At 47.0% G+C, this 13,531-nt stretch overlaps 1 protein-coding gene across 2 annotated transcripts in view; it reads right to left on the reverse strand.

Moving 5' to 3' along the window:
- Trio (trio Rho guanine nucleotide exchange factor) overlaps positions 1–13,531 on the reverse strand; it is a 286,543-nt gene that overhangs the window by 18,828 nt on the left and 254,184 nt on the right. For both annotated transcript variants that reach the window (XM_041632132.1, XM_041632133.1), the window contains exons 41-47: positions 8,042–8,111; positions 6,088–6,177; positions 4,879–4,971; positions 3,984–4,034; positions 3,744–3,821; positions 2,734–2,925; positions 175–352 (exon numbers count right to left, since the gene is read on the reverse strand). In XM_041632132.1, coding sequence (XP_041488066.1) covers positions 175–352; positions 2,734–2,925; positions 3,744–3,821; positions 3,984–4,034; positions 4,879–4,971; positions 6,088–6,177; positions 8,042–8,111 — 752 coding nt within the window. The remainder of the gene's footprint in view (positions 1–174; positions 353–2,733; positions 2,926–3,743; positions 3,822–3,983; positions 4,035–4,878; positions 4,972–6,087; positions 6,178–8,041; positions 8,112–13,531) is intronic.

Below are 13,531 nucleotides of genomic sequence, written 5' to 3' on the forward strand. Positions count from 1 at the left end.
TCTATCTACAGGCAATGGAAACCACATGGCATTCTACACAAACTACCCCCCTACTAATCTGCAAAAGAGATATGGTGGACATCAAGTTCTGTCACATGACCAGGAAATGAGCACTAAGAAGCAGAAACTTGTACATTAGAGAGAGAAGACGCGGCTGGTAAGAGGATACATCACCATTTAAAAAGTTGCGCTGGTTTTCTAAAATTTGGTTGATTTCATGGATCCATGTTTGCCGAACACTTGGACTAGATGAGTGTAAAATGAAGGTCTCCACCATGTCACCCGTCCTTGATGTCAGAGCAAATTTACAGGGATCGTTTTCCACATTTTCCTCCAGGCAAAGGCAGCTCACCTTTAAAAGAGTGAACCATTAGACAGCAGTTACGATATACGAGCATCCTGAATAGTCACCAACGGAAGACCAGCTAGCAAAACATAAACCTACTGTGGAGTGTTATCCAGCCTTAATAAAGAAACACTCTGATACATGCCACAACACGGTCAGACTTTCAAAAAGCCATGTCAACTTTAGTCAGCCACATATACAAGGATAAATATTTGAGACTCCGCATACATAATCTCCTGGAAGTAGTCAAACTCTTGGGGACAGAATGAAGCACAGTGGACGTCAAGGGTTACTGGGAGGGGACAATGGGGATGTCATATTTAATGTGTGGAGAGTCCCACAGTCTGAGTAGTACTACAGTATAAATGAAATGTACTTAGGTGTTCCCTATAAAAGTTAAAATGGTAAATACTATGTTGGATGCATTTTACCACAACACTTAAAGTATGAGGTGAATTTCATCCTACATGGCAACAATGATTTCTTAGTTGAACTTCTGTTAGTTGAACAGCTTCAGGGCTCATTTAGGAAACAAACATTCCTGCACTGGACACCTGAGCCCACAGTGCTTTGAAATTTAAAACAGACATGGGCTCCTGCAAACCACTTCCTAAAAGTGCGCTCAGGCTCCACACACAGTGAACACGTTTGGAAGTGGGCACCATCTTGGGGCTGCCGAGATGGCTCCATGGGGAAAGGGCTTGCTACACAAGCCTGGTGCCCTGACCTCTTTTCCCAGAGTCCACAGAAATGTAAAAGGAGAGAACCAACTCCTCAGAGCTTGCATTTGGGCCTGCACATGTGCCCAACCACACACACTATATACACATACATAGCCCCCCCAAGAAAAAGAACTGGGTACCACTGCTAAGTTGCCATTATGTATATAATAAATATTTTAAAGTTTAAAAGAATTTTAAAAAGCTTGAAACCAGAAAGACTTTCTGTCTGCAGCACTTCAGATGCAAGGCTAGTATCAGGAGTTTAATGGCTTGGTTCATAGTTCAAACATTAACAAACCAGCTATGTGAGCCGGGATTATTAGTTTCTAAAACTCCTCTGCGACTACCCAGCACTGATCCTTTACTTCTCTAAAAATAAAAACACACATTAAGGGGCTGGCGAGACAGTGCAGCAGGGAAAGAGACGCCACCAGGCATGGTGATCTGAATTTGATCCCTGGGACCCACAGGGTGGAAAAGAATTGATTCCCATCATGTGTCCTGATCTTCCTTCCTACATGAGCATATGCACACACAGCAAAATAAACAAATGCACTAAAAATATTAAAGTTTCCAATATCAAAAAGGATGTGCGAGCATATGTGACATTATGACTAAAACACAGGAAACAACTTCACAGAAGCAGCCGGTGCAGAATATGAACGCATCAGTGGAACGTCTGAGGTGTTGGGGACGTTTTGTCCACAGACTTCTGTTACGAATACACAGGAATTTTAAGGGACGGGTTGGCGTATGGGCATGGCTTCAGAGGGAGGGACTGCAGGAGCTGGCACTGGGGTGTCATGGGACACAGACGATTGGCATCTCAGCTTCAGGCCACGCAGCGCTTTTCTTGCTGCTGGGCTCTGAAGCCTTTGTAGGTCCTGGTGAGCAAAGGATCCAAAGGTCCAAAGGCTGTGCCTGGAGACCAGGGTGCCCTGGGCTCAGGAGCCAGAAACCTGGCACTAGTCTACAACAGCCCACACAGCTTCACAAAAGAGAATGCCATGTCTCACCTGCGTGCCATGAAGCCTACAGACTCAAAAGCCTGAGAGGCTCCTTGGCACCTCTGAGCAAGACTGCGGTGCTAGTGAAGGAGGCTCTAAGAGAGCGGAGCCACCTCCCTTCTGAACTCAGGGCCTGCGCAGCTGCACACACGCCAAGAACTTAGGGGAGGCGTGTTTACGCATCTTCTAGGGACCGTCTGCTGGGGCCCCAGGCTCCCTTCTTTCTCACTGGGTCATCCTTGATTTGACCCCTTTACAGAGTTAGGACCTTCACAATTATTTTCTGTTTACCTTTCTCTGCCACCAGAGGGCAAGCTACCCCAGGGCAGAGAGAGTCTGCCCCACCTCTGGAGCCCCAAGCTTGAAGAACCTTGAGGATCTCTCTGTTGAGTGGAGAATGAGACACTGAGCTGGCTGTGTTCTTTGGCTCCAGGCCAATACTCTAAAGCAAGTTTTACATGGACTTGCAGACACTGTCTACCAGCCCATGGCTATAGTCACACAGGTATTCAAGACAGCAGCCCCAGAGCACAGGCAGCATTGTGAGTTTTAATTCGCCAATGTGCTAGAAGGTTTTGAAAATATTAAATGAAATAAGCTTCAGAGAATGTCACAATAACGAAAAAGAGTTATTACAAAGCTCGCAGACAATTGTTACCTTGATACTGTTCTTGAACAGAAATCCTGGCATGGAGAAGCCCTTTTTTTTATCAAGAGGTTCGCTGAATATGACGATCTGTTCAAAGAGGAAAACCCGCCTCTCTTTGCATCGGGGCAGAAGTCCTGCATCTTGGTCTGTGACCAAGAATGTGTCCTGCAAGAGCAGTTTACCCTGGGCAACAATTTTACCCTAAAAAAGAAGAGGGGAAGAAAGGAGGGGAGAAAACATTGCATTCTCAGTGGCCAGTGGTCTGTTTGGTTTCCTCCCACAGAATGACGTGTCCTTCTAGGACCTTACAGAGCTCATTCTTTCACTGCAATGAATTCTTAGCTCCAAGCAGAACAATGCTTTAAGTTAGAGGTCTTGCCAACCCTGTGCAACCAATGGCTTCAGAATGCGAGAATAAGAAAGGGCTTCTTTAGGGGTGGTTCTGAGAAAAGGAAGCCATCCCTCTCCCCTAGGTGTGTCAGCAGGAGCCCTCCAGGTACAGACTGAAGAACACGGACCTGGGACATTAAACCTTAATGCAGGTGTCAAGAAACATTAAAGCATCTTCCGGCTCCTTACTTAACTGGAAGACTGATTATGACTTGAATTCACTTTTTTATACATAGTAAATACTGTACAAGAGTCAGAGCGTGCAACCAGAATAAGCTGGGAAGGTTCAAGAACCCAGTGACCCTGAAGTTAATCTCCCAGGGATGAGAGAAGGACAAGAGCCTTCATCCTTGGCTTTTGTGGCTTTAGATGCCTGGAGAGAATGCAGACACCATCAGAGGCAAAGCACAGCCCTGGGGACCTCTATTCTACTGGCTTCAGGCAGAGCACAGTCCCCAAAGGAAATCAAAGGCACTGAAAAGAGGTTGAAAGTCAGTCACACTGAAGGAGAATGAGAGGAGACAAAAAAACAAAAGCCAAGGGCCATCTTTCTACATGTGCAGAGAAACAACGCAGGACCAAAGAAAGGGACAGGAGCAGAGGACACCCTCAAAGAACAACTGCATTACGTCAAATCCTTGCAGCCGCCCAACGTTCATCATGTCGTTACACCGCTTCGGTACTATGCACATGACTTCTACAGCTTTCTGCGGGTGGGGAGAAAGCAGAGTCAAAGGTCAAGCTCCTCTCCAGCTGCACCTCCGCTGCACCTCCAATCTAGATTCCATCCCCCTGACGTGAACCCCCACCCAAGACCAGACCCCATGCTGGTAGGGGGTTTGCAGGGGTACAGCAGTGCCACAAGATACCTCTAATTCTGATGTATCCAGGCTAGCCTTTTTTGAGTACTTGAGGAAGTCCTGTGAGAGAAGGGAGGAAAGAGATGTGGTGGGTGAGTGAGGGCAGTGGCAGCTGGCCCTCTGCCGCCATCTGTCTGTCGGCACTTCTGTGTAGTGGTCTCATTCCCGCCTCTCAGAACCACAGCACACAGGCATCCCGATGGTGAGAAGCCATTCCTGATTCCCACTCTACTCCAAGACTGACTGTGGCCTCTCTTCATGCCCAGACCCTAAGGTTCAGATGACGTCATCTCTGGTGGTGCTTAGTAACTTAATTCATAGCTATTGCTAGGCCAACAGGAACAGATATACGGAGACTCAAAATTTAGTTTAATCAAGAATCCAAGAGGACGAGCTGGAGAAATGGCTCAGCAGTTAAGAGCACTGGCTGCTTTTAGAGAAGACCCAGGTTTGAGTTCCAGCACCCATGTGGTGGCCGACAACTGTTTGTAACTGGTCCCCAGGGGTTCCTACACCCTTTTCTGGTCTCCATGGCTGTCAGGCACACATGTGGTACACAGGCATACGTGCAGTGAAAATACTCACTTACATAAAATATACGTATATTTAAAATAAAGTTGATAGAGCTACAGAACAATCACTGCCACCCCAAGGCATATGGCAGAGACACGAGTTTGTTTTCACTGACCCTTTGATTCAGAACTTGAGAGGAATGAGATATGGAAATGCTGTACAGAAGTGTCTTACTAATGTAAGGAACTACTCAGAAACATTTGGAGCAGAGGTAACAAGGTAGCTCTATAAGACCTTCTTCTGCACCTATGGTGGTGTGGAAGGTGAAGGGTGTCCCAGCCCTTCAGCAGAGGGACAGTGACAGTGACCCTGCTCTTGCCCCTGCCCTCACCTTCAGGAGCAGCTGGTACTTCATTATTCTCTGTACAGGTTTGATCAACAGATCTGTGAGCTGCAGTCTGTGGCCAAGGCGCTGCTTTAAGTCCTGGGGATTCGAAAAACCAAAACAAACCACCTCAAGTGTTACTTGTTAGAGGGCAACATTTTATTCCTTATAGTTATTACCCATAACACCCTGATTGATAGAAAGAAAGAAAGGAGGAAACAAAAGGCGACAAGGGCATTCTGTCCCGCAGGATGTGAACATGTGGTCTGAATCTTCCTGGGTGACTTTTCAGAAGGCTCTTCATTTTGAGGCTTCTTTCTGCCCCACCTGTCCCAGGGGAAGGTATGCAACATGGGCTGCCTGTGTAAGCCTTTTCAGTCTTCGATTACTAAGGCATTTTTTTTCCAGTTTGTTTTCTTTATTTACACAAACACATAAATCATTTTTAGGAAATAAGTCTAGATCTGAATGACTGAGTTTGTAATAAATCTTAAATTTACAACAATAAGAAACCATTTCTCCCCCAGGGCTAGAGAGAGAGCCCAGTGGTTAAGAGTGCCGGCTGTTCTTTAAGAGGACCCAGGTTTAATTCTCAGAATCCACTGGGTGCTCATAACTGTTCAACCGCCATAATTCCAGTTCTAGAGGATTCAATGCTCTCTTCAGGCTTCCACAGGCATTAGACACAAAACAACAATAAAAGCAAAGCAAACCAAATAGAACCAAACCAAATTTCCAAGTCTTTTCCCACCCATTACAGGGGACTGTAATTACTGAGGACCTTAGCTATGGTAGGAGGTAATTCTCACACAGAGCTCTGTTCCCAGCCATTAACTACTCCTCTAATTCATTGCTTTTATTTTGAGATAGGGTTCCATGAAGTTATCCAGGGTGAACTTTATCTTGCTATGTAGCCCAAGTGAGCCTTAAACTTGTGATCTTTCCACCCTGCAGCAGGGGCCCTGGAGAAGAGCTGCCACATGCTGCTCAAACCCTTCATTTTAACCACACTGGCCTTCTGAACGGCAGACTGACTACAGACTGAGCCCATACTCATTTCTCTGACTTAGTGACGATAAAGCAAGCATCAGGACACATCTCTCTCAGGCCTCCACGAGGGTTTCTTTGTCCCAGGAAATCAGTGGCACCCAAACTTCTCATAATCACAGTGCAGTAAGAGATTCAGAAACCATCAGTTCCCATGTTGAGTCTTACCTCAAAAAAGGTATCGATGTACTCAGAGACAATATGCTCGGACTTTGGCTTGTTCTGACAATAGACTATGTACATGTGCAATCTTCTCTCCTAGGAGTAAAGAGGTGAACAGAAGGTTAGACCACTGGGAGTGAGGTAGACTATCAGCACACAGCACATGCAGGGAAGGATCACTGTAGAGCAAGGCTGCTACTCTTGGGAGCTCCTTCCAGATCCAGGGCGTTAGCCTACTCCGGCTCTGGGCTCTGAAACAGCCCTCTGTTTTCATCTGCTACACACCTGATCCTTTACCATACCAACACCACTGGCAGCGTGAGAACATACTTCCATTACTCCAAGGCTGCCAGCAGTCCTGGTGACCAGTCTGTGTTTAGTAAGTCTTTAATCTCAAATCCCATGGCAGGGAAAACAGGGACAACGGGCATCCTGCTAATTCGACAGCTTTCAAAGCCACACATGCAGACTCCTCGGGGCCCACCTGTGTTTCCCTTAGGCCAAAAATCACTTTTGAAATGCCACTGGGATGTCCCTGCCCTCTGGTGGTGCTGACATCAGTACTGACTGACGCACCGCGGATCCAAGGTGGGTGGGGGGAAATCATTGGCAGCAAGACAAGGCTTTGTCAGCACTGCCAGTCTGCCACAGAAAATGCCAGCTTTACTTCAGAATGCCACTGAGGAAGTCATACAAGTCACTCATCCTATTAACGCTCGCACATGGCACACACATGCCTTCCGCATCCTCGCGTCAGCATGTGAGTCTGCTTCACTCTTCCGCATTCAGTCACGGCCTTGAGGAAGAGCACTTGTGACTGAAGCCAGTTCAACAGCGGCTTGTGTTACGAACCACCAACAGCCTGACAGAATGATGGGCACACCGCAATTGCTTCTACTCTGGAAGCTGGGGGAAATTTTCTTGAGCACTGATGAAGTACGCTTGTCATCTTAAGGCAAGACACACAACTGGCAGTGAGGATGAACAGTGGAAATCCCAGGTTCAAGAGGGGGAAAAATAAAGAACTCTGGAAACCATGTGCCTTAGCTTGACGAGACTCTCTCAAGGCCCAGTGATGGAGCTAAAAGGCTCATCTGGGATGACATGTGATGAACCATACCAACGCCTGCAAGAGCGCGCCAACTCAGCAGCTGGCTTCCAACTGCCTGGAGCCAAAGGCTCTGAGAGCAAGTCAGCTAAACAGATAATAGACAGCAGCAAGGAGGAGATCACACAGTCCTTTTAAGAAATTATCCTTTACCACTGCTGGGCAGTGGAGGTGCACATCTTTAATCCCAGAGGCAGCCTGGTCTACAAGAGCTAGTTCCAGGACAGGCCTCAAAGCTACAAAGAAAGACTGGTATATGCCAAAGATAACTATCTATAGTTACTTGAAAAGGATATTTAAGGTATTCATTCATCCATTTCTAACTACTGTCTGTGAAGGTAAGATTTTTTTATTTTACAATGACAATAAAAATCCTACAATATATGGAGAGCAGAACCAGATATGAAAATCTATCTTCTATCAAGCTTGATATTAAAAATAATGCAAAAATACAAAAGCCTTCTTGAAAATATAGTGATTTTTCCTTAAAACAACTTGCATACATATCATTTATTTTAGATGCATCCATATATTTAGCTAGTACATCAAGCCCACTACAGGTATGAACAGGTAAATAATTACCAAATACTTGTTTGTCTTTAGACATCTGCAAGGTTACTGTGCCAAGTCTGTCTGGCTCTGGAGCCCTCTGACCAACCTGCATTGTTGCAATCCCAGAGCCAGACAGGGTCAGGAGCGGGAAAGCGGGTAACTCAGAGCCAGACAAGCCACAGGGGATTAAAACTACGAATGACTGACAGCACCCACTCTTGTAAACGTCAGGTGGCCTCATCTTCAAGTCACCAGAGGTGCCAGTAACAGAAGAGAATACAAAACGGCCTCTGTACTCACGTGCTTCACAAAAAGGGATCCTAGTTTTTCTGGATCTTCAAGGCACTTCTCCAATTCTCCTAAAAAAAAGCTGGAGACAGAAAAACATCAGGACTCTTTCCAGCTCTTCTTCTTAATTGCACACTGAGTCTATGCAGAGGTGGACAACTTGGAAGAAGACTACAGCTCATACTTTACAAGTATAAACCCGGCAGAAAGCAGTATAAAAAGTCAAGACAGAGATGAAGCTCCCCCTCGAACCTTTCGACAATGACTATTTCTTCCTCTCGTCCTTTCAAGACACACGCACTAACATCTGGCCAGACACCGAGTAAACGAATGTTCCAAGGCATCGCTCTGTCCCATTTCTGAAAACTTGGCCGTTTTGCCCATGAACTTCCATTCCATGATGGGTTTTAGAAGCTCAAACTGGGCGACAGACACGAAATGATTTCACCTGTGCCAGCTTTATGAGTTGTCTCAAGTATCACTGAAGTCAAGCCTAGTCAGAGCTCTTAGCTTCACACAGGATCAGATACAGTGGAGGCCCAAGTGTGCCCCGCTCTTCTCTCAGATGTGTGTTGCTTTACCATTCACATGTTTACGTTTTGCAAACTGTGTTGAGCTTTGTAGCACTTGGGGTTCCAATGTCCCCCTGGCTACAAACAGTCAATCCAGTTTCAATGGCCACCACAGAAACTCGTCCCTTCTCCTTTCCCTGTTGAGAACCAGCTTTGGGAACTGAAGCTAAAGTGCCAGATACCTTCCCCTTCTATTTCTTACATTTGGTTTGTATGTGTTTGTGCGTGCACTCATGCACAATGGCACACATGTGGAGGACAACTTATTGCAGTGGGTTCCGGGATCAAACTCAGGTCCCCAGGCTTGGCGGCAATCACCTTTGCCTGTTGAGCTAGTCCGCGCCCACCTATCCCCTTCTGGGCTGATCGCTACACTTCTGTGAAGCTGAGAGCATGTGGAGCATGTGCTGAGGTGTTTAAAGTCGTCCAACCGTTTATCTATGAATTCTAGTGAATTCGATGCTACTGAGCTTGTACACATGAAAAGCTTTTTATGAGTTTAAAGGGTTTAGGTTTTATGTTCCCTTCAGAGAGGTAAGAGCAGGATACAAACAACTTCTAGAAATGCCCAATTGTGACACCTTCCGGCACCTGTATATTTCACAGCTTCAAGTGCATAGACATCTCTGCTGCTGGAGAGACAGAGTCCAATCAGAGTAGTGAGGCCTTATGACTAAGTATGTGGGTCTGTAGCCTCAGCTGTGTGCTTTGTTTTTAAATCATTTTGTTTGTGTGTGTGCAGGTATGTGGTGTATGTACATATTCACATGTTTATGGCTGAATATATGTGGGGTACAAGCATGTGTTTGTGCACACATGTGTGGAACCCCAGAGTTGATGGCAGGAATCTACTTTGATCCTGCCCCACCTTGACTACTGGGGCAAGGTCTCCTATTTGAATCCAGAGCTCACAGAGCTTTGGCTAGTCTTGCTGGCCAGTTTACCCCTGGGATCCTGTCTCCACCCTGTGTCCTGGTATTACAGGAAGGTTTCTGTGCGCAACCAACATTTACATGGCGCTGGGGATCCAAACACCAGCCCTCACACTTGAACAGCATATACTTTACTCCCGGCTCCAGCCTCAGCTTTAACGAGGCCTGGGCTTTGCAGATGGTCATAGCATGTTCCAGCAGGGAGGAGCTGAGTTAGTACTGGAAGACAGCAGGAGACCTGTCCAGGAGATGGGAGACTGCAGCTGGAACCCCGCTACACTATCAGTGGCCAGTGTTAAAACAGCTCCGGACAATTAAGGGTTTTTCAAATTGTAAACACAGGGGCAGATGTATGGTGGCAAATCGTCAGGCCAAAGGCAACCTCCTTTACACTGGCTGCCATAGCCCTCTCCTGACTCGGATAGGTGTGAGCAAACTCCATTTTCCTGGGACATCCTGTCTACTTCTCCGTGGCGCTACGTTGGGCAAGTGACCTCTAAATTCTCTGACAGTAATGCGGACTCAGAGGCAGCTGCAGCTCGAACTGGAAACAGAGTCTCACTGTAAGCAGACGCTGCCATCGCTGGGTATGAAGATCCTGCTGTGTATGCTGCGGAGAATGGGAGCCACAGAGAGAGGCTGACAGGCTCTGCTTTGAACACTTGATGCCCAGCTGTGCTGTGCTGTTGGGGGCGGGGCACAGAAACCTTAGGAGCTAGGCCATCGCTGGAAGACCCTCTGCACCTCCTGCTGCTCTGTATTTCCTGTCAAAATGAGGTGAAGGATCTCCTAAAGTACACACTCCTGCAGACACAGCATCTTTCCCGAGTGTATGGGGACAAGAGACTATGGACTGGAAGCAGGGCAGAAAGATAGGGAAACCAAGGGGACAGATGGAGTGAAAAAGAGCTTTTCATTTCCTGGGGTCTGGTTTGTATTTCTTGCTGGCTCAGACGCAAGAATTTTAACATGCCTAGCAAAACCGCAGCAGTGTTGCTTACATAGAGACAACATTCTCTTTCCCGAGACACATCTCAAACAGGGTGCGCAGAGAGCTAAGTGTGGCTGCTGGGGGTAGGGAGAGCTAGTTTTCTTGGGGGTGTGGCCTCTCCGAAGTTTCCCATGCACATATGGGCAGCATTACTGGGCTTGGTGAGCTGTAAAGAGGAAAGCGAGAGGATAGGAAGTCGGGAGGAGTTGCATGGGGGGTTGTCAAGGTATGGGGAGAAGGGAAGGATCTGATCAGGATACAGACACATGTATGAAATCCTCAACACATGGATAAACAAAAGAGGAAAATTAATCCAATAAATCTAGTGTTTGTGTGTGAGAAACAGCTAAGAACCCACGCAAAGGCAAGTCAAACTTCCTCTGAAGCACACCTCTCCACCTGCACTTCATCTCAGCCCAAGGGCCGGGAAGCTCTCCTTTCTCTTATATAAACCTGAGTGTGTCAGAGAAAAATCATTCAGGTGAAACAAGCCATAGTCTCAATAAAAATATACACCTTAATCTCCTTGTGACCTATGTGCAGCAAGAATCCCTTTGACCCTTTGATTTGCTATCCCATCAGCACATCCTGAAATTGCTTACTGCGATCTAAATCAAGATCTCTGCTACACCCGAAAGGAAGTTCCCAGAAACAGAAATGTAGGTTGCACGACAGGCAGCATTGAACTGTGTCTTCCACAGTGCTGTCAGAGCAAACCCCCTGAAACTGGGAGTCAAAACAAGTCTTCATCCCTAATGTGTGTAAGGAGTTCACCTTCCAGCCCTGTGTATGTAAGGAACTCACCTTAGACCCTGTGTGCATGTAAGGCATTTTGGCCACAGAGGAAAAGCTCACTGACTCACAGAATCAGACTAGCGGACCCGAGCTGCTGCTGGGAATGAGCCTCACCACACATCTCTCAGATGTTTGGAACTGGTTTGTAGGCAGAACTTGGAATGTCTGGAGACTGTGAGCCCTAGAAGCCCCAGAACGCTACACGCAGAGCTTTATGTGTGCCTCTGGTGGGGGAGCAGAGGAGCAGATGTGGATGAGAAAGAATGCACTCCTCAGGTTTCAGACAGTGCAAGGACTCTGGAGAACTGGGTTAGAGGGCATGGACACTACACTCTGAGGACAGTGATGGCTGTGCACACAACACGTCCAGGCTAAGACACGCTGACCAGGGCGGATTTGTTTCTGTGGGGCCAGGGACTGAACCCAGAGAATTGCGCTCTGTCAGTAGTTACATCTCCAGCCCAAGGCTGACTGCAAAAGTAACGAACAAATAAACCTGGTGGAGAAAAACCTCACCATCACCTAGCACTGAGGCACAGTTAATGCAAGCTGCTTTTCACCAGCTTTTATATGACAGTGGGTACCAAGAAGAGAAAGATCTAAAAACACGCTGTTTAGCTAAAAAGGACAGCATGTTTAAGGTACAGACATGGTTGCTAAAGAGAAAGCCACTAGGAAGTCTTTCTGCACTGAGCCAATAGGAGAAGGGCTCTGACAGCATCTCAAATCAGCATCAGCTAGACTCCAGCTGTGGCGGGCGCAAGCGAATAAAAGGCCTAACTCATCTGAAAGAATTTTTTAAAAAAGTGCTGCTTGGGGTGCTTGGCTCCCACGGCCCCCTAGAAAAGAGTTTCCTTGGTTTAGCTAACCAAGAACACCTCCACGACTCCAGTCATGCTCCGAGCGGGGGCAAGACACTGCTCAAGTGGGCAGCAGATCCTGGCAAGAAGAATGCAAAAATTACTGCTCAGAGGTTTTTACTGAGATTCCCAAATGGGAGGCCAGAGACGTGTGTTAGGGTCAGAGTCTCAACAAGGAGCCTGCAAGGAAATGCAGGAAGCCAAGTCACAAGGAGGAGCTCGGGATTTTGGAGAAGTCGGAAATCTGGACCCTCTACCAAGAAAAGCTTCAGGAGCAAGAAGTCGGCCCAGGAGTGTAGCTTCGTGGGCTGCAAATGAGAGGATCACACCACGACATGCTGATGGTGCTTGAGACGGGGCTACAGGACTTAAGTGCTTCCAGTTTGCTTTGGTTTAATTCTTCCTTGATATTTCCTTGTTCCTCTTCTGGAATGGGATGCTAAACCTGTGCTCCCATGTGCTACAAGTATGAAACGTCCTGATAATCTTTCTGACGAACAGGTAACTTCACTCTGAGCCCAGGAGAGAATGTGAGAGCTCGTCAGGTTGGACAGAATGAAATGAGCATGAATCTTTGAGGCTCAGTGGTCTCTCTGAATATGGAGTGTCCTCCACGGGCTTGTCTCTTCAGTGTTGGGTCTTCAGCTGGTGGTTGTTGGGGAATATTATTTTAAGGTGTGTGGCCTTTGTTTATGCTGCACTTGTTTAACTGCAAAGCTGTGTTCCTGTCCTAACACACCTGATGGTCCTAATGAAGAACCGAACAATCAATAGCGAGGCAGGAGCAAGGACAGGTGGGGGGCGGGCAGACAGAAAGTAGAAACAGAGAAGGCAAAATGTGAGAGAAAGAAAGAAGCACCAGAGAACAAGGAGAGGAGGACGCCAGAGGCCAGCCACCCAGCTAAACAGCAAGCTATGAAGAAAAGGTAAAGGTATACAGAAATAGAGGAAGGTAAAAACCCAGAGGCGAAAGTGTTTGGGATAACTCAAGAAAAGCTGGCAAGAAACAAGCCAAGCTATGGCTGAGCATTCATAAGTAATAAGTAAGTAAGCCTCCGTGTGTGTGATTTTCTTGGGAGCTGGGTGGCAGGTCCCTCAAAAAACCAAAAGAGTAAAAAAAAAAATTGCACAACACGTGGCACTATTTGGGGACGCTGTGGGAACTTGAGACAGGGACCTTCTGCAGGAAGTCAGTCATGGGGACTGGTCTTCGGGGTATATCATCCTAGCCCCTTGCCATCTCACCGTTTCCTGTCTAGAACACAGTGAGGGATCTCCTCAGCCATACTTTCCTAGCGCCATATCATGCCCAGAGCTCATGGTGCCGAGCCATCTGAAGAAACCCTCTGAAA

The sequence above is a fragment of the Microtus oregoni genome, unplaced genomic scaffold (assembly GCF_018167655.1).
Source record: "Microtus oregoni isolate MIOR12 unplaced genomic scaffold, Mior012 000040F_ref0000088, whole genome shotgun sequence".
Classification (NCBI taxonomy): Eukaryota; Metazoa; Chordata; class Mammalia; order Rodentia; family Cricetidae; genus Microtus; species Microtus oregoni.